General features: G+C 39.2%; 1 protein-coding gene across 1 annotated transcript in view; it reads right to left on the bottom strand.

Annotated features, from left to right (window-relative positions):
• Nucleotides 1-22377, bottom strand: part of igsf21a (immunoglobin superfamily, member 21a) — a gene marked incomplete at both ends in the record, with an annotated part of 161976 nt that overhangs the window by 86333 nt on the left and 53266 nt on the right. Inside the window, one exon of the mRNA XM_083892836.1 lies at nucleotides 20709-20821. Coding sequence (XP_083748962.1) covers nucleotides 20709-20821 — 113 coding nt within the window. The remainder of the gene's footprint in view (nucleotides 1-20708; nucleotides 20822-22377) is intronic.

Below are 22377 nucleotides of genomic sequence, written 5' to 3'. Positions count from 1 at the left end.
GCACTCTGACCAATAAGTGGCCCGGCAGGCACTAAAAAAAAGCACCTGATACCAGGTACTATCGCTAATGGAATTGCAACTTAACCGTGCAGACTTTTGCCCTACAGTATGTCGGCTGGGATTAGCACCAGTGCCCCCCGCAATCCTCACGTGGAGGATAAAGCAGTAGAAGATGGATGAATGGATGGATATTATACATCATAGTGACGGTCTATCAAATACGACACTTTCTCATGGTTTGCAGTCTGCACAAACAAGAAAAATACAGTGAAACATCAGTCGCTTGGCTGCAAATGCGCTTAAACTATTCAGTCGTCCTTACATCTGCTTTGCATGGTGTCTTGTAGCATGGGAAGTAATTTGGAAGCCATATCCACAGAGTCAGCCATCTATAGGAGCCTGTTTGTGAGTGATTTGCTGCTCGAGTGTACACGTCAGGACGACAACGTCAGGGCTGCATCAAACATGACGAGAACATTCGTTTTTTTAATTGAGAACGCTCCTGCAGTGGCTTTCCCTCAGATTTCCTCGGAAGCGTCTTTCATAAATATAACATGAGCTTCATGGTAGATTATTTCTTAGAGGTTATAATATTTAAAGGCAATCCCAGGTGCTATGCCTATCAGATGTTGTTAGATAAAATATATGTTATCGTTAATTTTTTTAGTAAGAACAACACAAGATTAATTGATTCCTCACAATAAAACATTTACTTCCTGCCGTTTTTTTTGGCTATGAATTTATTTGCTCTTTGCACTTCTGGTGGCGCTCAATCTGCTGTGACTTGGTCAACAAGAGTGAGCTTTTTTGTAAACAAATTAGTGCCATGATTAAACAAAATGCTAATGAGCTTAACATATTTGGCTGGCTTTTGGAGCTGGGGGTAGAGGATGAGGATATAGGGGAAATTAAGTACTTTATTTTCCGTGATGCTGCCCGGCTACTTACTTCACTGTGAAAAACGGTTTACCCACACTAGAAAATCCCAGCTGAGACGCAGGCCTAAAATTTCAGTCCAGTAGCACAGCTTTCTCTATGATTATGAGAAAGACCAAAAAATGAAAGAAAACTCGTACACTTTAAGCACATTTCCAAGGCGATACCTTGGAAATAAATCTAATTATCTCAGTCACAATTAATGAAAGCAATTGTTGTGATAACAGATGTTTTTTCTTTAATATGTACCTTTTTATTGTCACCAACATATACTGAGTGTTTTGCAGAAAAACAATGCGCTGGAGGGAATGAGTGGCAGTCAAAGGGGCCGTTTCTTCTGTGTGCATCATCCACTCTGACAAGTTCATTAACATCATAAAATGCATCAGTTGGCAACATCCGAAAGCTTCTTACTCCCTTAAAGGAAATCAAAGCTCAGAGGGTGTAGTGGCATTTAACTGAACTGTATTTTACAGTTGATTGGTGCAGTGAATAGCAATCTTGTAAAAAAAAGAAAAAGAAAAAAAGTATTCTTTAATGCCAAGCGGACTCGGTATATACGACATATACACCAGGGCCACACTTGAGCTGCACGTGAGCCTCGCTGCTCGCCGAGAGCGGGGTCGCCACTATTTCCTCAGTGGAAAATGTGATTGTCAAACACATTTTCTGTCCTTGTTTGAAAGTAAAAACCCTCTAGTGTTTGTGTTGATGGAATCCACTCTTTTTTTTTCTTTAAAGCTCACATAGAGTGGTACTGTTGCACATATATGTTAGTTATGGAGGTCTACTTACATACATTTACTTGTTTTTATGGTCAAAAACCTCCTAGTTGCTGTAAATGAGCCGATAGAAATCCTCTTTTCTGACGCCGTTTCCCAGCCGCGATATTTCAGACTGAACTCTCACACCCAGAAGACAGAGTGTGTTGTGATTGGCCAGCCAGCGTAGAGCCCTCCCAACTGTCTTGTGATTGGCCAATACCCGGAAGTGACATATTCAGCACCCGCTCTCAGAAGCGCAGCTCCCCCCTCTGGAATGGTGGATGCACTGCTACTCATTATCAAAATATTGTTTTAACAATGTTTAAAAATAGCTTCTTCACCACTCCCAACCGCAGTCCCTTTTATGACTTTGACCCAGAGTCAGACCCAGAGTCAGAAGACACTGTCGCTCGTGAAACACCTCCACAACGGTACGCAACCGGATGTGCCCGGACTAGTGCCCGGAGCAGGACGATCTGCTGTTCCGGCGAACCGGTGTTTATGTAACCGGACCGGGTTTTTCCAGAGATCTCGCTGATCCTGAGATTACAATAAAACACAGCGTTCTCAGCAATGGCTGAACTGTTTTTTTTCGAAACTTCAGGGCTTCTTAATCAAGGTAATGACGCAGATACACACTAAAAAAATGTTAGCGTTAATTGGAACTTCCGGTCTAGGTCTGCTTTAAAAAAAAGACAGCTTTTATTGTGAAGGACAAGAAGATGCACAGCTTAATACTGAGCTATGCACGTGGGTTCAATGCAAAATGCAAACATGGAGCTGGCAATAGCAGGTCTACAGCAGACATGCTTGAGATGCTGCAGATCAGTAAAGCACCCGATGCACTGATCGCACACAGCATGGCACACGCTTTACTTTAACTGTGTGCTGCTGCTGTGTGTGATACACAATGAACTCTGCTCCTTCAGCTCATCTCAGTAATTCAGAACTTGTGATTTGGTTTAGGGTTTAAAAGATTCAACAAGAATTCTAAACTGTAAAATAAAATAAAACATTTATTCTGTACCGGGTTATGCAAAAATTTAACATTTCATAGTTTGCAGTCTGCCCACAAACCATAAAAAAATATAATACAGTGAATGATGTGTTGTTTGTTACTGCAGTAAAAACGATCCAGCAGATTGTTTATTTGCTGTGCATGTTGTCTTGTAGCATGAAAAGTAATTTCGGAATCGGAAGCCAGATCCACAGAGCCAGCCATCTATAGGAGCCTGTCTGTGAATGATTTACTGCTTGAATGTACACGTCAGGACGACTAATGCAGTGTTTCCACGATGTTCAGTTTTAGAAGCCAAATCCCAGTGTCAGTCATGCGTTTCGACGTTGAAGAAACATTGGTTGCAAGGGAGTGACGTTTTTCTGTCACCCAATCAGCTGACCGTTGTGGGTGGAGTCAGTCTTGTTCCACCGTGACCGCATCCTACCATTTGACTCTGGTACCCCAAAGGTAGGGTGCCTAAAAATGGAACCGTTATCTTGGGTACTATTATGGCTTATCATGGAAACGCAAAAAAAATATGTACCTCTCGTTGGAAACACGGATTAAGTCAGGGCTGCGTCAAACATCACAAACTGTGTCACTTGCATCAAAAGGCGAGAGGACACAATAGGAACTGGCTCTTTTTTGCCATTGTGCTAGTCTCACAAAAAGGAAAAGTAGAGACGCAAAAGGAAAAGAAAGAAAAAACCCAGTTTTGTGAATGAAAAATCAAGGCTTTTATCTTAACTAGGTCACCTCAAAGTAGTTTTGCTCTATGGGGTATGAACCCAACCTAAAACGTAGCGGGAGGATTTGTCATCCGTATTCATGTCACAGTTTTCACACCTTAAAATGACAAAGCCTTTCCTCGCTGGAATATGCAATAGCAGAACTAACACAGCTATACTTCAGGATTGCTGTAGAAGCGAGTTTTTATTCTAATGTTCTACATGTGCAGATGTGTCAAAATATACAGGAACCATGACATTCCCCGCAGAATGTAGCGTGCTGCCAGTTAGACTTGTCATGCTTTTATCTTGTTTGTTCCAGGTCCATTTTCTAGTATTTTTCCTTTGGCAGAAAAACATGGCTCTTCATCAATAATTGTGTCTAATTTCAAGAGTCCTTGAAATTAATGGCAATGCAGTTCCACTCATGGTAATTTAAAGATGGTAATTTAAATTAATGAGTTGGATTCAAGTTTTTGGTACAGACATTTGTTTTTTATATGCCATGTCCTTCATCTGAAAACTTAGCTCCTTCAAGCAACACAACCAGACCTGACTGAGGGAGTGTACACAAATTGATCGTTTTCTTCCACTAATAAATATTGATAATAAGTTGCATTATAAAGGAGATAATGTGAGTGGCTTTTGTCAATACTGTTGTTTGTATCAAGGGATCCACAGACATAACGCTTTTCTTCAGACGATCAATCGAGATCCACGAATGGATGGATGGACAGAACAGAGAGATAGACACTGAGAAACTACCTCCATTGTAGCTTTTGATTCTAAATGGTTGGATCACATTAGGATAAAAGGGGATTAGACAAAGTGTTTCATTTGTAAATCAGAAGGTGTTGAAGAACAATCAGCACAGCTGATAAAACAACAAAATGCCGCCAACAAACTGGAAAGCGTTTACTGCACGGAAAAATACAGACTTAACACTGTGCATTTGCTCTCTTTTCAAGCAATCACATTTCTAAGCATATTTGCACATATTATAGGTTGTAAAAACATAAAGTCATACTTTCTCATTAAGAATCAAACTAAATAAAAAAACAAAAACAAGAAGTGATACATTTTACATCAAGACTAACGGACGCAAGGAGAAAAAGCATTGTGCTGGAAAAGCAAGATGGCTGCAAGGTTGGAGAATGGCTGCAAACGCTAAGAATCAATAAAAAAAAAGTGTCAGAAGGGAATTTTACTGTTCAGCAAAATAATAACTTCTTCGAACTGAGTAGTGAAGAGAGAGCAACTGAAGGCAAACGTGAAGTAGAGGCGCCTGCAATGTTTCGGTAATTATCTTAAAATTGAATCAGAGTGGTGCAGACAGAAGTTACACACTGGTGCTTTAAAAAAAAAAAACCGCCATTGTGCAACAGCGCCCTGAACATCTAATGCTGAGAAGGTATTATAGAAATATCTATTGTGTGTAAATGTGTAAAGCAAATAAAAATCATAATGATTGCTAAGCCGATAAGTGCTCAGCGGAAACAAGTTGACATAAAATAAGACTCTTATAATTGACAATGTACATTATGTGACTGTGGGTCCGTGAAGAGTCATTAAAACTTGGAGGATAAAGTGGTAGACGTGGTGGGTGAGTGAGTGAGTGAATGAATGAATGAATGAATGAATGACAAAGCCACCTGGGGTGAGGTGAAAGGTAGGGTCATCTCAGTGAGAAGTGGAGGGCACAATCCTCGTCGGGACTAGAGCTGCCACTCATTTTTAGATTATTGATGAATCCGTCTGACATGGTAGTAAAGTGGCTAGCATTGTTGCCTCACAGCAAGAAGGCTATCCGTTTGGCTCCTGGTTTGAACATTCAAATGTCAACACAATGCAAATAATCGCCATAATCGCCATAATCCAGCCTCCAACCCCCTTTCTTTTCTTTTTCTTTTTTTTTTATACGCCAGAGCTGTTGCTCCGTCTCCTTCATCTCGCTACCACGTGAAGCACAGTGTGAGCAGCAGCTCGTTAGACAGATACAACTCAATATCAGATTTCACTGCTGGAGCACACCCATAACTGCACAACTCCGGTATTGGGCAGAGTTATCTGCAGAAGAGAGGATTTAGTAACGTTTTTAAAGTGAAACACCTCAGCGTAGAAAATGATCTTTTAAAAGTAAAAGAACACAGGTGCGTTCACAGTCATCTTTGGTTACGCATTCTGATACCAACAACACAAATCTACCCGTAAGGTGCAAGACCAAACTTGACTAAACAGAACCTTAAAAGGCACTTTTTATTTTTGATGGAAAGGTATAAAATGATGGTGCACTGACACAGTTGGAGGGGTTGTAATTGGTTATTAAGATACACATTGTCAAAGTCTGTCTAAAGAGAACAAAGAAACTGCTCTCCAACTGTAGAAGATATTAAAAAGAACAATTTCACAGACAGGCCCACAGCATATGAAAAAGATAGCGGTGAGTGTTTCACACTCCAGCAGTCTCCCAAGTTTAACACAGAGCCGTTCACACCAAATATCAATTATTGCTGATTAAAGCATTCAGTGACTACATCTGAATAATGGAAAATATGGAATGATTTGAATGAAAATGGTAGAATAGTGTAGCAGAAAGAAAACACAAGTGACAACATTGGAATGTAGTACACAGTATATGAAGAACTGAAAGGATTGTAGATATAAAATATTCTGATATAATTATAGTAACTTTTTTGATCCCAAAAAAAACTTTCTTCTCCAGTGACTATAGTACATCTATTACCACAAGGTGGCAGCAGCAGCATTAATTTTTTCAATTGAGTGTGCGTGTGAAGAAGTGACATTTACGAGGATTCTTGAATGCATCGCATTAGCTGCTCCTCACCCGTTGAATCCTGCATTAATGTCACTAGCTCCCATGCACTGGACGTTGTTGTTTGTTTTTTTCCCCTCTGACAAATTATGTCTGATATAGAAATCAATTTACAGTTGAAATGGATTTTGTATTTAAATGAATTTGCATGCAATATTTGGATATTCAACAGATGATAACATAACATTAAAAATAACATATTTGCCTGATTGTGCCTATTTTTGAGTCTCACAGTTGCAAAATCTTTGTGGAAGCAATGTTTAGACTGGTAGAGTTCATGTTCCCACTCTCCAAAGCTGTGGCCATGCCTGACAATCTTATTCCACTAACAGAACCAAAGTCATCACAAAATATTTGCGCTTTTCTTGTGGTTCGTACCTGACACATAAAATTGACATCTTCAACACCACCGTCTCAACAGTTACACAAAAGCACTATCACTACCCGGGTCTCATGGCACCTAACAAAAACAACTTGAAAGAAGTTGATTGCAAAGATGCAATCTTGACTCAACACCCTCAGAGGCTCCTCTCCGCTGATAACTACCATTAAAAGTAGCTGTCATGACTGGTAGCATGAATCACAGCAAGCACAAGAAAGATGTCCTGCATGAATACCCTTTAGCCCCACTGGGAGTGTGCTGTCCCGCTCCTCTGATGTCTCCGAGTATCATGGCCCTGGAGGTCAGCGTCTCATTTTACACAGACAAAAATCTATTTCAAAACCTATTTCTCTCCAGTTGCATTAAGCTCACGGGGGACAAAAGGTCTTCCTCTAATTGTTTTTCCTTGGCTGCAGAACTATTGTGGTTATCAGTGAACCTAGTCCATATCTCGGCTCCGATTGGTGAGCAGGTCATTCAGACTCGTCCTTAACAAATGATTACGTACAGAATGGCATTAGTCATAATCGTCTTTTCTTCTCCTCTGCCTAAGACACTGTAAATAACCTTTCTAAATAGAAGTAAAAACTGTTGGATTTTGTTGAAGAAATATATAACATATTGCCAGAAATATGCAATATATATATATATATATATATATAAATATGTTGCACTATAATATTTATAAGATCTTACAATAATCTAGTAGCAATGTCTCCTACTAGTTTCATATTTAAAAAAAAAAAAAAAACTACATTATTCCCTCTTATATCCTTTAGGAGCATTTTTTTGTAATATACAGATTCATTCATGCACTGCATGCATGTGCGCTGCTGCGTTCCATCAGTGCCCAATGTAATGTTAGTGCCCACGCTTGAGATGTGCCTGCGTCTATTTTTTTTATCGTTTCAGCATCTTGCCTATTTTTCCCCACACGTGAAGCGCACGGTTTCGCAGAAAGAATAGACAGAGAAAACATCTGTTGATATGATATGATATTTATATATTTTCCTACCAGCTCTAGAACATAAAGTTGGCACTTTTGCTGAATCTGAATACATGGAAAACATAAATATTTTATTTTCAAAACTAACAAACACACACGAGCTGCATCGGTGAAATACTTATATAAATATATGGACAGATATAGATACTCATATAAACACCAACAATATTGTGTCCTTGCAGATCCTAAATTTCATGAACAAGTTAGAGATCTACTGAGAGCAGGAGAGTCACCAGATTTATACAAACTACCAACTCTCAACAGACCACTTTCGCAATTAATGGAAACGTAGTAGCAGTGAGCATAATCTGTGTAGCGTGCAGGATATGCTAATTGTTTGTGTTACTAGGCAACAGCCAAGTTTGTCTAATTATGGAACTATTTTTGTTGGCAGAGCCACATAACTGGTTACAAATATCATAACCTGCTGTCGATTATAACTTTCACTAACTTTTGCATAAAAGCAATATCACACTTGATATCCTGCGGCTGAATATCAGCAGGGCTTCGATACCTGTGGCCTTGTGTCTATGATCACATCGCAGCCGCGCTGATATTCAATAAAACAGCACTCTCTCTTTGCTTAAACATGTTATCGCTTCTCTTGTATTCATGGTTTTTCAAAACAAACAAGCTTTGTGCAAAGGAATATCTCTCTCTTCGTCTGGCATGTTTGTTTAACAATTTACAAGAGGAAAAACATGTTTCAGAAGAGACGTAGAGGGTTGTTTTATCAGCTTAATGAGCAAGTACTTGTGATTAACACAACCTGGCAAGTTACAAAAAAAAAAAAAAAAAAAATGTTGAAACTCAAGTGTACCTGTGAAATGTTTACTGAGGATGAATTTTATTTGTTTCCTGTCAAAATATCCAATCATGTTCTACAACATCTGCTTGTAGCAATTAAAGCGTTTTGTTCTGTTTATGTTTCAGTACGAATGTTTGCAAGTTCTGGGTTGAAAATAGAAAATTGTTCGTGATGCAAGCTGTTTTACTCCATTTTACCACCCACAACTTATTGTATACGTGATACAGACTACATACAATACTCACGGACAGAAACAGGGTTACATCTATAATGCATAACATTTGTAACTTGAATAAGTAATAAATACAGAAAGTTATTTAGCAATTATGTTACGGAGTAGTTACCTTATAGTTCACATTATATTTGTTTATTTCGTCATTTACGAGGATTCTTGAATGCATCGCATTTGGTTACATTTATTCAGTATGACAGTTACATCTGGCCCTTTGAGGGCAACCATTATGCTGATGTGGCCCTCAGTGAAAATTAGTTTGACACCCCTGCATTTACAGTATGTTTGAAAACTAAAATGATGAAGTTTTGAGATACGTCGTCTATCATTATTCTTATTTAAATAAGCCAGCCAAGTAAGAGAACAGGACCTTTTGTTCTATATAAAAATATATGTGGTTTATTATGTACCGCCAATGAGGAATAGCAGACAATTTGACAACTTGGCCCCAGGCTACTTCTCAATGATGTCAGCGTTGTTCTGACCCGAGGTATCAACAAATCATTATCTGGAGACTAACCTGATTAAGCACAGTTCATTTATAATTAAATGCATCTTTTGTCAAAGATGTTGCACCATTTCTTCTTTTGTTGTTTCTTTCTCTACAACAACTTCTCACCGAGAACACGGAGAGGAAGGGGGGGGAAAAAAATGACCTCTGCATGTGGGAGGAAACTGACGAAAAGTCACGCACACACACGGAGAACATGCAGAGGTTAATTGGACACTCCAAATTGACTGTCGAGTGTATGAGTGACTGGTTGTTTGTCTCTATGTGTTTGCCGTGTAATGGACTGGCAATCTGTCCCGCCCATGTCAGCTGGGATTGGCACCAGCAGCCCCGCAGCTGTCATGTGGAGGATAAATAAAGCAGTAGACAATGAGTGAGAGTGGAGAGGTCTCACCCCAGTGTATCCAAGTAAGCAATTACATAAAAAAGTAAAAAGAAAAGAAGTCAATAAGTGATGGTTTTGCTTCCGTCGTGACCCCGTGACCTTACGCTAATGTGTCTGTGTTCACGACCACTGCCAACCTCTCTGCTGGCGAGGAAACAACTTTGTCTCATGCAAATGTCAGAAAGAGCCTTTGATCTACTCCTAATCGCTACATAATCACTTTCTTTTGGGATCCTTCTGTGATTGTAATCTTTCACAAAAGCCATTCTTTATTTTTTCATTAAAAATCTGGCATGATGATGATGATGAAACGTTGAAATTTGGAAGGAAAAAAAAAACCAAACGAAAAAACGTGAAGCACAAGCAGCGATGACTTTACGTCAGTGCCTCACAATTATAATCTCCCAGATAGCGATTGCTGATTAAATATAATGAAGCACTTAAGAGATCTATATCATCATCATTCATTTTGTTTTTATTTCAAAAATATGTTAATCATTTGCTGTTCCCACAAAATCACCGCTCACTATTTCCTGGTTCCAAACAATAAAGACTGGAAAGTAAATGTGCCATGCAAAACCTTTATGATGCGTGTAAGATCTATATACCCTTATGTTCACATTTATCACAAAGAGGAAGTGTTTTGCAACTATTAGAGTGTACGTAACCCTATTCTCCTGCAGAGAAAATTACTCTGTAGGGGGGAAAAGAAGCTAAATGATTTTTATGAAGAAATTTTTTTCCATACAATCATTTGTTGAATTACCTTATTAATTAGACACAGAGTGTGCTTTTGAAGGATACCTGGGGATCTCTGGTAGATGCTGACAATGAGGAGCCATTATTCATTGTCAGCAGCACAGAAACAAAATATCCCATTGTAATCACAGTCACAGACATTAGCACAACAAGCTCTCAGACAGGCACAACAATGATGAGTCCCTTTGTTGCCATTAGCATTTGTGGATAAAAAGGGACTCATCTAGTAGTTTGCTGACATGAAGTGTATAATTATCATTCCATGTATAACAGGCTGCTTATTTGCCCTAGTGACATCCTCAAAGGGGAAGGTTGTAGTGCAGTGATCCATATCCCCTTATCTCTCATTCCCCTTGGGACACTGGATTTGGCATGGAGCAGTGGGCTAATAAAGATGACAGAGATTTCTGCTGCTGTTTAAAGGGGCATACTACGTTATTGTTTTACCTACAGAACAGGGAGGGCAAATACATTCATGAAGAATGATTTGATACAGCTGCATTCTTATGAAATTCCCCACACGTGGTACATTTGGTAAAAGTCACAAAGCTGGTTCCTGGATTTCTTGGTCATAAAATGTGATCTGATCTTCGTCAAAGTCACAACAATAGACAAACTGCGTCTTCTTAAACTAATACCTCACAAACATACACTGCCGTTGAAGAGTTTGGGGTCACTTAGAAATGTCCTTATTTTTGAAGGAGGCACTATAAAGGCACTATTTTTCAATGAATATAACATTAAATGAATCAGAAATACACTCTATACATTGTTAATGTGGTAAACGAGTATTCTAGCTGCAAATATCTGGTTTTTAATGGAATATGTACATAGGTGTATAGAGGCCCATTTCCAGCAACCATCTCTCCAGTGTTCTAATGGTACATTGTGTTTTCTTATCACGTTAGAAGGCTATTGGATGATTAGAAAAATTATGTTAGCACAGGTGAAAACAGTTTTGCTGGTTCTTTGACGAAAGGGCAAAATTATTATTTTTGAACAAAAATCATTATTTCTAACCTTGTCAATGTCTTGATTATATTTTCTTTTCATTTTGCAACTCTTTTGTTGAATAAAAGTGTGACTTTAAATGGAAAACACAAAAAAATTGTACAGGTGACCAAAACTTTTGAACGGTAGTTTATGTTTTCATGTTTTAATTGAGCACAACATGTAAACATTCACAGTGCAGGGTACAGTAAAGTATCTGAACCCTTGGATGTAGTAACTGGTTGATCCTCCTTAAGTCTCATGGCACCACCAGCTTTGGCTGTTATTCTGTCTGTCATGGTCTTATATTAACAAGACGTCAGTGAGTTAATACTCTAGCATGTCTTGAATAAACCCTTTTCACAGCACATATTTTTTCAACATGAATTAGCACTAATAACATTAATTAAGGTTCCCACTCCACTTTTAAGAGAGCCAGGGGTTGTGCCATTTCTCAACTATAAGGATTTGTCACACTAAATACCTGTAGAAGGTTGTTTGTTTTGCACATTTGCCATATTTTCTGGATGTGGTCCAATTAAATGACAAACATAATTATACTGTATGGTCATTACAGCGTTGCTGGACCACCTTATTTAATGGTGGCCTTAGACTTTTGAAATGTAAATTCTCTGAATATGGCATTACATATACATGCATCATTTTATCATTGATGTTGTAATTGTATATTAATGCTCGGATGCCACATATTCCTAATGTATTTTGTGTTTAGGGTCTACCTTTGTTTTCTTTCAAGGCCACATAGTTATTTGCTCTAATGGACTTAGAAGCAGCCATTGAAACCCATTGCAAAATGAAGAGGACAGGGTAATGTTTAGTCTGTCGCTTTAATGTTGCTGGAGTCAACAGAGGACAGCAACAAACTCTACTGCCAAGTAGGGCACACTAACAGAATAACTCAGTGAGCACAGGCCTAATAACTGACAAAGGGGAAAATAAATAGCTATCACACTAAATATTCTCTAGCCTGAAACTAAATTATGTTCACAACTGAGTTAAATGGCCTCAAGAACGGAGGATGATATCATTTCTCAGCACATCCAGACGGAGCAACCTGAAGGTTGTCCTAATAAAGAATCGAGTAAAAAGAGGAAGTGTGTCACTGTGTGTAATCGGCCAGTTAACTCACCTCACACAGCTATTGAATCATTCTGCTGGAGGATGGAGAGAATGTTAACATGTTCTGGGAAATCCATGGGATCGCAGTCGCGGTCGATTTAGAGTGCCCGATAAACGTCGGCGTGTTTTTGGACTGTGGGAAGACACTGAAGTACCTGAAGGGTGGGACGGGGAATGTGAATGTGAGAGTGAATGACAGTGTGTGTGTTGGCCCTGCGATGGCTTGGCGACCTGTCCAGTGTGAACCCCGCCTTTCGCCCTGTGTGAGCTTGGATTGGCTGCACTGGGCCAATGTCCCCTTGTATGGCAGGTAAAGTGGTATACAATGAATGAATGAATGAATGAATGAACATGGCTACAAACAGCAAGGGACACACACCGATGACAGTACGACACTATGTACAACTACAGCAGAAAAATGAGTGAGGTGAGACTTATTTTAACCTACACACACTCGTGGTTTAAAGCGGACCTAGACCGGAAGTTCCAATTAACGTTTTTTTTTAAGTGTTTTTTTAGTGTGTATCTGCGTCATTACCTTGATTAAGAAGCCCTGAAGGTTCAAAACAAACAGTTCAGCCATTGCTGAGAACGCTGTGTTTTATTGTAATCTCGGGCTCAGCGAGATCTCTGAAAAAACCCGGTCCGGTTACGTAAACAGCGGTTCTCCTGAACAGCCGATCGTCCTGCTCCGGGCACTAGTCCGGGCACATTCGGTTGCGTACATTGAACCGCAGAAGAAGAATAACGTCCGTTGTGGAGGCGTTTCACGAGCGACAGTGTCTTCTGACTCTGGGGTCAAAGTCTGCGGCGGGGGAGTCATGACGAAGCTATTTTTAAACATTGTTAAAACAATGTTTTGATAATGAGTAGCAGTGCATCCACCGCTCCAGAGGGGGGAGCTGCGCTTCTGAGAGCGGGTGTGCTGAATATGTCACTTCAGGGGTATTGGCCAATCACAAGACAGTTGGGAAGGTGCTACGCTGGCTGGCCAATCAAAACACACTCTGTCTTCTGGGGGTGAGATTTATGTCTGAAACAGCGCGGCTTGGGAACAGCGTCAGAAAAGAAGGATTTCTATCGGCTCGTTTACAGCAACTAGGAGGTTTTTGACCATAAAAACAAGTTAATGTGTGTAAGTAGACCTCCGTAACTAACATATGTGTGCAACAGGACCACTCTATGTGAGCTTTAAAGAAAAGGGAATTATGTGGGCAAAAACCTCAAGGGAGCGAGCTGTGCATATGGACTCATCGAGCTCTCTTCCGTGTTCTGTCACTGCTCGCACACATCCAAGCTGCACGAGCACCTGTCTCGAAGACTTTAAACTCGAATTTAACATATGACGCCTCCTGCGTCTCTCCACAGTCAAGAAACAAGATTACTGGCAAGAAATAAACACACACACACACACACACAAAACGTTTCTGTTGGGTATCAGCTAACATACCTTTGTCACCTCATTTACAGGTAACATGTGGCCAGAATAACAAAACCGTGAATCCAGTGACACACGGCCCCTCAGGTGTTGCTCTCGTATATTTCCTGACAGACTGTGACAAGAGTAAAAGTCATTTGCATAGCGGTTCTAATGTGCGTTGACACTGTCAACAGCTTTAATGGGATTTGTCAAAATGTGGGCCACAAGTACATCTGAATAATACCAGAGGCATTAAAAGACTTAGAGGGGTATTAGGATAAGATGAGGTCCAGAGTTTGTGTGGGCGCCAAGTGTCTCATGATGATCCCACGGAAAGTGTTTTTGCCTGTAAGTTTTCGGTGCAGTTGTAGTCAGGTCAGTGGTTTATGGGCACAGCTCTAGTCATATTTCCAAACATTATGTTCTCCTCAAGGCAGCTGGCTGTTCCCCAAACACAGCTGGCAAACACTTAAGTATACGTGCTGTGCTTTTAAGATAATGTCAGTATGTTGAGAGGGAGGAACTGTGCGGTGTTGCGTGTCCGTGAGGTGTTGAGCAGTGGGTGCACATTGGTACTTTTAAAACAGGAGATTTAATCATATATTATGTACTTATGACCCAACATGTGTTCCAAAAAGTTATAATTTTCTTATAATGTCGATAATTTAGTCCTGAACTTGCTTTAAATCAATAGCGTGTAACCTTTAACAATAAACACATATATCCTACATTCAAACCATTGTCATCTGAGTTGACGCAGCGCCGATGGAGACTTTGTGTTCCTCGGTGCAGCCGAGTTTTGTTTTTGTTTTAGTGTCTGTGTTGACGCTGAGTGATGCATTTTTTCATCACACTTGCAAATCACAATGACAAATGAAAAATCACAGTGACAAATCACATGTCACTGTACAACAATATGAAAAACTGACAAATAACTAAAAAGTAACCACAAATCAAAAAAGGCAACCACACGTTACGCCACAGCAAATCACAAAAACTATTAAACGTCAAACAAAAACCTTAGAAAAACACACCAAACATTATTTGCATGCATTTCTCTTGAGCCGCAGTGCACTGAGCTCTCAGGGCCACCACATTAAATCCCTTTCTGATCTTGCATTTACCAGTATAGATTAAAATCAATAAGCCTTTCAGTCAGCGCAGTGTCTAACTCATTATGGAATTCACATTGGTTAATTAGCACTTGGCTTTACAACAACAGGACATTTCCCCCAGTCGCTGTTGGTCGACTAAACACTAAAAGTCTGACTGGTGCCTGGGAGGTCAGTATGAAAGTTAATTTAACCAAACTAATTGTCAATTATGATGTGGGAAACATCCCTTTGGGGTTTGAAAAAAAATTGAAAGATAACAAAAGTGCCTGAACTGGTAAATCTTTACACTTAAAGGTGCATTATGTAATAAATCTAAAGCAACTGGCCATAAAATCCTCCTAATATGTCACAGAGACTCAGGAATAATGTTCATATAACAAACTGAACTCACCAACAACAACAGTACAGACAAAATATTTGCATAAAAAATATATATTTTGCAGCCTGCAAATCATGTTTATGTTTTGAACTCATGTTTTGGCATGTGGCGCCACCTGCCGCCGCCTACCAATCATTGCAGTCAGTAGAGTCTCAGCTGCCAACAACCACGGGTTGCCAGTTACGTCAGAAAACGAAACCTAAAAGACCTCAGTATTTTGAATTTGAATGTAACTGTTTTCGGCCACATTCTTACATATGGCACCTTTAAGTGATCATTTATTATTTGGCAATATGTAGAGCTAACAGGTATGAAGTAACCCTGTCTTCTTGCAAAAAAACACATTTGGAGTGTTCATATTTATACCCTCAAGTGTTCTTTTTAAACACTGTTTATTTTATTTGTTTTATTGTCGGATATTGTGACCTCTCCTTTGATCTATACTGTATACGAATAAATCAGCAAATGTTTTGCATGCAGCCTATGTTGTAACTCTGACTTTAAGAAGTCCTGAATTGAATCTATGGAGGCAGATGGCCTGATTAAAATATCCGCTCATTAAAAAGCTTGGTAGTCAGCTGCTGATTTGGAATTTATGACTGTCTTTGGTCATTGTCCTTTCTACCATATTGATCAATCAAACCTGCTCGACCACAAACACCAACACAGCCATGCACGCAGGAGGAGAGAATATCCAGTTTATAATGTATATAAAAGCTCCAAATGATCACATAACCTTGATTTAATTGACTAAAAAGGGATATACCGCATTTCAATAGAGTGTTAGAATGGAGTAATGTCACAGTATTTCTCAAGTCCTTGACTTTCAAATAATATGTTCAGTTTAATAATCATCAAAAACACTACATTATTTCAAGATAAATACATGAGAAAATCTCATGTTCATGAGATCTGAACATTAAAGCTTTTACTGTGTTCAAGCTTGTGCTATCAATTACCCACACACATTACACAGAAATGAGTTGGCAGTAAAATCAGAATGCCCCTGGAACAAGCGTTCTCTTCATTTGTTGATGTTACATTTTTAAGCCGGCCTGCTCCGAGTTAAGAGAGTACAGTCAATTCAGCTGAGAGCAGGACTATAAATACATGCGAATTTGAGTTATAATAATGAAATGGACCGAGGTGGACGCAGCTGAATGATGGAAAGAGTATCAGAGAAGCAGCTAGTGCAGAGGCCAGAGGTAAATTAGTGAAGTGTCTTGGGGGGGAAGACAATTGCATCGCTGAGAGAGAGGATCCCAGAAGAGTTATGTCAGGGAGATTGGAAGAAATTCCGTAATGGGCCGAGTGATGAGGGAAACAGAGCAGGAGAGCAAAGATGGTTGATCCAGTGATTAAAATTAAGCGTATTTCAGGACAGCACCAACGGACACCACTGCTGGTGCCACCGCTATCAGAACAGCACACCTGGGTACCCAGTGCAAGAGGTCCCATATGTATATTCATCATAAGGACATGAATTAAAATTAAAACAGCATGAGCAGATCTTGTATGGCTGCCTTTTTCGAGGAGCAGAGACTGAGAGCCGTCGCAAAACTGCCACACAAACAGGCGCCGTCCTATCAAACAATCCATCATTTGCTATTGAAACCATAAAAGAGACAACTTGATAGTACTGCATATCCATAGGGTTTAATCCAAGGTCTGCCAGTCTTCAGCGCTCATTGAAAACATCGTCGTCGCCTGCAGTGCAAAAATCATAAACGCTCACACACTCGAGAGGCATTCATTTATTTGCTCTTGAAGCATTAGCTGCAGGGCGATGCAACATCCATTACCGAGGACTGCACTCATTCACTCCCTGTCGCTGTTTGTCTGCTAATCTTGTGTCATCTTGAGTAAACTAAAATGAGAGGTATCATAGAGGGATTCATGCATCATCATCCGCTACAATCATTTACTTGATCTACACTCTATCCACGGGGTACACTATATATTATAGTGTGTAATAGAGTACACTATACACCAAGACGGTGTCTGTTGTGATTCTGTTGTATGCAACAAAAAAATTATTCAGGATAAATGATTCTTGTTGCAACTGTCTTGACCCAAAAACAAAATGCATATTATGGAGAAATAGCAGTTGGTGTAGTGGTTATCACTTAGGGCCTTTCTGCATGGAATTTGCATGTTCTCCCTCTGTGTGTGTGTGTGTGTGTGTGCATGGTGGGTTTTCTCCAGGTTCTCTGGCTTCCTCCCACAGTCCAAAATCATGCAATATGGGGATTAGGTCATTTGGACACTCTAAATTGACCATAGGTGTGAGAGTGGATGGTTGTTTGTCTCTATAAGTGTAACTTGAGACCATCATGTGGAGGATAAAGCAGTGGAAGATGGATGGGGACATAGTGTGAAGACAACAAGACAGGTCTCATTCTAAATCCTGGTTCTTTAACAGGGTCTTTCATGGAATCCATCAATCTCTCCCGCATTACACAGTTGTGTTTACATAGAGTAGAGTTATGAATGTAAAATTTGATAAAATGTCAGTTGTTGATTCACAGCAGGGATCAGGTCCAGCCCCCACGTGAGACCCAAAATACTTCATATATGCATTATATAGATAGTGGATGGAAAAATGTTAACTATAATTCCCACACCAACTAAAGTTAGCAATGTTAATCTGGGATTTTTGTTATACCTCTAATGACCTGTATATGTAACATTGTTTTATCACCTGATAACTTCTATTTTTTTTTTTTCTGTCCCTGAGACCCCTAACTTTAAAACATAGTTTATTACTTTTCATGTGTGCTTTATCTGTGATTGGTGTTGAGAGTGCTGTTTACACAGCAATAAACCACCCAAATCCCAAACCAGTCTATTGCACTCTCTTTTATTGAAACTCAAAGTTGTTTTTTTTAATAAAGAACTGTGTCTTACACCAATTCCTATAGCTAGGAAAATATATATTTAACAAAGCCTAGAGTTATTAAGAAGTGATTAGTAAATAGAAATATTTGGCTAAGCTGAATATGATACCAGACCAAGTGTGGCCTTAACCATCAAAGCACAGCTTTATATACCATTTCTGACGTGATAATAGTAGAAAAATAATTTGTTTATGATTTAGGAAATAAAAATCAATACAAAATGCTGTACTCTAATAGAAACCATAAAATCCATGTACTTTAGCACCAGTTTTAATCAGAACGGAGTGGAGAATTTGAATTAGTGTGGCTTGAAATCTTTAAAATGATCAGATCCGTCTTCAGTTAATTCAAAGACGTGCTAATTTCGACTGTACGATATGTTAATAAAGCCTCAAACGGAATATTTTACAACGTAAAAACCACACTGAAATATTCAGCGCCTTCAGCCCTCTGATTCACCGAGCTTCTATTAGATTCAAGGATTCCCCAGGTGAGTATCAAGCCTAGTTCCATTTGAACAGGAAAGTAAAATGAGACGTCAACAGTATTTAGTCAAATAAAAGGTAGAGATTAAAGAAACTTTGGCAGCCAAGTGTCAGTAAATGACTGTATTTATAATTGATCAACTGTTGTGCTAAGCAGTAGCCACCAGAGAAACGGGGGCCGGTTTTCTGTTCTAACCTCTTTACTTTACTCATGAGGGCACTTAATATGGGCAGCTCTATTCTCAGAGTGGTTATTTAAACTACAGCTATCAATAGTTACTGCAAAACACCTGACAGAGTATAAGCAAAACAACCCTTTCTAATCCCAGCCTGATTAAATGAAATTGTCACAGCCATGAAAATGATCTATGATACTAAGGTGAATGTGTAAAGTGCCATAAATCTCTTTTTGTCCTACCTTGAAAGGTCAGCATTTGCTAAGACGAGTCCAAAGACACTGTTTTATGTCACAATAATAAAAAGTGAAAAAAAGCAGAAGCTACTCTAAAGTCGCTGGCTCATTAATGAACAGTGCTCAGGCACAGGATAAAGGTGAATGTCACTATATTGTCGTGGTTGCACAATGATCAAATGTGATGAAGAGAATAAGCAGTAAATATTGCTCATTAAGAGGATTAGTTTGGTTTGTTTCCTGCGTGGCTGGCTCAAAATGAATGACAAAGACTTAAAGCGGTAAAACAAAGCACTATATAGCTATACAGCAGAGCACATAGTTAAAAGCAGAACTGGTTGTTTTTCTCTGGCAGTTTCTTCGAAATGTACCTCCATTACCACTGGCCCCTCAAACAGTACATTTTGCAATGCAGTATTCCACTTCACATTTTAAAGAAGCATTTGGACTGATGCCATGCAGGCAGAGATAACGTTATATATTCAATCCGACTGAATAATCACTATTTTTTATTTTTTTCCTCCACTTTGGAAAGCATCGTCTAAAATACATGATACTACTGCAGGTAGAATAGTACTTGGATAGAGTGTTCAGTCAGTACGGGGCTCCTCAAAGCATCATCTGTTATGGTGGAATTGAGAAGTGCACATTTGAAATCATTCTCCTCAGCACAGCCATTCTTGCAATACATCCATATTCGGTAACCCACAGTGAACGAGAATGTATTAAAAGAAAACCTGTGGTCTTTATTGATGGGTTCTACAATATACCTGCATGACTGTACATTCCGTCAGAAGTCAGTTACTTAAAAAAAGACGAGAACTTTTACAAAGCAAATACGGAGCTCCTGAGAATTACCAGGTTTTTTTTGCATGAGCAGATGGTTGGGCAAGGGTGTAATATTGGCAGCTGCTTCCACTATCCAATTCAAGTGCCTATCAGTGACTTTCTTAAAACTCATTACTCATTTGAACTTTAAAACTTCGAGGAACTTTTTTTTTTTATACCACAATTCATTTCCAAACCATTTTTAAACAAGCCACTTTAGAGTTTATTGAGGGACTTAAAATGCACTACACGGTTGTTGTTGTTGTTGTTGTTGTTTTTACTTTGATTGTTGGTTGTTGGGTTTCTTTTTTCTCCTTGAAGAGCAATTTAATTATTGGCAGCAGTTAAGCAGTGCAGTGCACCTACTGGGACTCAACTAACTGATGACTGTGGACTCACCAGCTGTGAACTATTATGAAATAACAGTAATGACCAGCAGATTGATAAAAATCAACGTCCCAAACCAACAGCCAGTGATGCCTCCCATACAGCTGTCCCAAATAATGGCACGCGTCCTAACAAGTGCAGTCCTTACAGCGCATGGCTCGTCTCCTAACGCAGCCATTAACCCTGTGATGCCACGGCATCGGCACGAGCCGACTTCTTCAGATGCCAGATGACTATGAATGAAAGGAAATGGACGCTCTGCAGAGCAGCGAAGGCTTAATGACACTGAACGTGTAGACAGGTTTACTCACCCTGTACCAAACAATCTCTCGAAGCCGTCCGTCAGTTTTGAAGTTACACTTGAGAGTAACGGTCTCTCCCACAACAACAGGAGGCAGGGGCTCTATGGTGACTGTCAAATATCCTGCAAGGAAAAAAAAAAGAAGGAAAGAGTCTCATTAAAATACAGCACTTAGCCGCCCTTTTTTTTTTTTGTTGTTTTAAAGAAATGCCAGTTACATTATTCTTATGCAATCACATGCTCTCCCACACGGAGGGAAAAGCACCTTGGAAAACAGCATTTCAGCGGTACTTGAGGAGAGTAAAGAGCATTGAGGTCAAGTTAAATGAAATATGTGTATATTATAAACCACATCATTTAATGTAATGTATTCTGTAGGCTCAATGTCAATTCCATCATCCTTGAAACGGAAAAGAGTATGAAATTTGCATGACTGAATACCAAGTGCTGTTGTCTCTTACACTATGTAATTGCAAGATCATTTACCCTGAATGCGTATATATTAACCTAACAGAAGTCTTTACCATCAGATGTGTTGTTTTAGCAATACTTTAATTACCATATTGGAACAAATCCAGTACATACAGCAAATGTATGTAGTTTTATGCAGTTTTTTCTAGGAAAAGGAACATTGCCTCTATAGGTTGAAGGGTCAAGTGTATGACCTATTTCACTATGAATTAGCCAGGGCCTCTGTGTTAAGAAGTATAAACAGACAAAAGCTTTGCATAAAAGAAGAAAAGGAAAACACTTGCATCTGCCGATGAAAGCAACAAAAAAGTTACACAAAGGAGAAGTGTGAAATTCAAGGACACATTGTTCAGTGGTGGAGGCAGATCATCGGGGTCACAGATAGATGTTGACCTTATGTTTGCCTGATCTGCAAACCACTTCACATAAAAAAAAAAAAAAAATTTGAAATCTCAATATCATTGCGATAAAATATCATAAAGCCAACATAATGGTTTGGTCTTGAGATAAAGTTGAAGAAAGCATTATATTTTTCAAACTTCTGAATGCACAGAAAGCAACAAGGTACGGAAAATCTACTTTGCTCCTACTTCTACTTCATATAGAACTGAAGGTATTTCCAACCCTAAACCAACGCACACATTTCAGCATAAGAGTTGTCAAATAACAACTGAATACAAAGATAATGAGAAAACTTTAAGTAATATATCAGGTATTTAATACTGATTATTACATTAGTTAACAAAGTAGTTTCAGTAATTTTTGAAGTTTCAAAGTATATATACTAGTTTATAATCTGCAAAAGGGGCTGAATGTTTGTTTTCTTTTTTAAAATCTGCTCATTGTTAAATAAAAATAAATTACTGGCTGTAAAGAGGGAGCACTCATCCATTCAATCATTTAGCATCTTGCGGTGTTGGCCCGTCTAGGTCATTGTGTCGATTAGCGTGACCATATATATCCACAGGTACCTCAATGAACCAGAGAAGGACGTGGAAACAACACGGTTTGTCCTTCGAGGGTGACTTATGTTGTCGAGAAAGTGAAGTTTATGGCTGTCCAACAACAAAAAATGTAAAAAATGCCAGATGGATTTAAAAACGCAGCATCGCGTTTGCGTTACGCAACAGTTACAGCATTATAAAAGAGAATAAGACGTCCGTGAATGATTCAAGGGTACACACGACTGAACATAATGGCAGGAATGA

This window comes from Microchirus variegatus, assembly GCF_963457635.1.
Source record: "Microchirus variegatus genome assembly, chromosome: 7".
In the NCBI taxonomy this organism is placed as follows: Eukaryota; Metazoa; Chordata; class Actinopteri; order Pleuronectiformes; family Soleidae; genus Microchirus; species Microchirus variegatus.
Note: the sequence above shows the minus strand (reverse complement) of the source record. Positions and strands in the feature narration are given on the sequence as shown.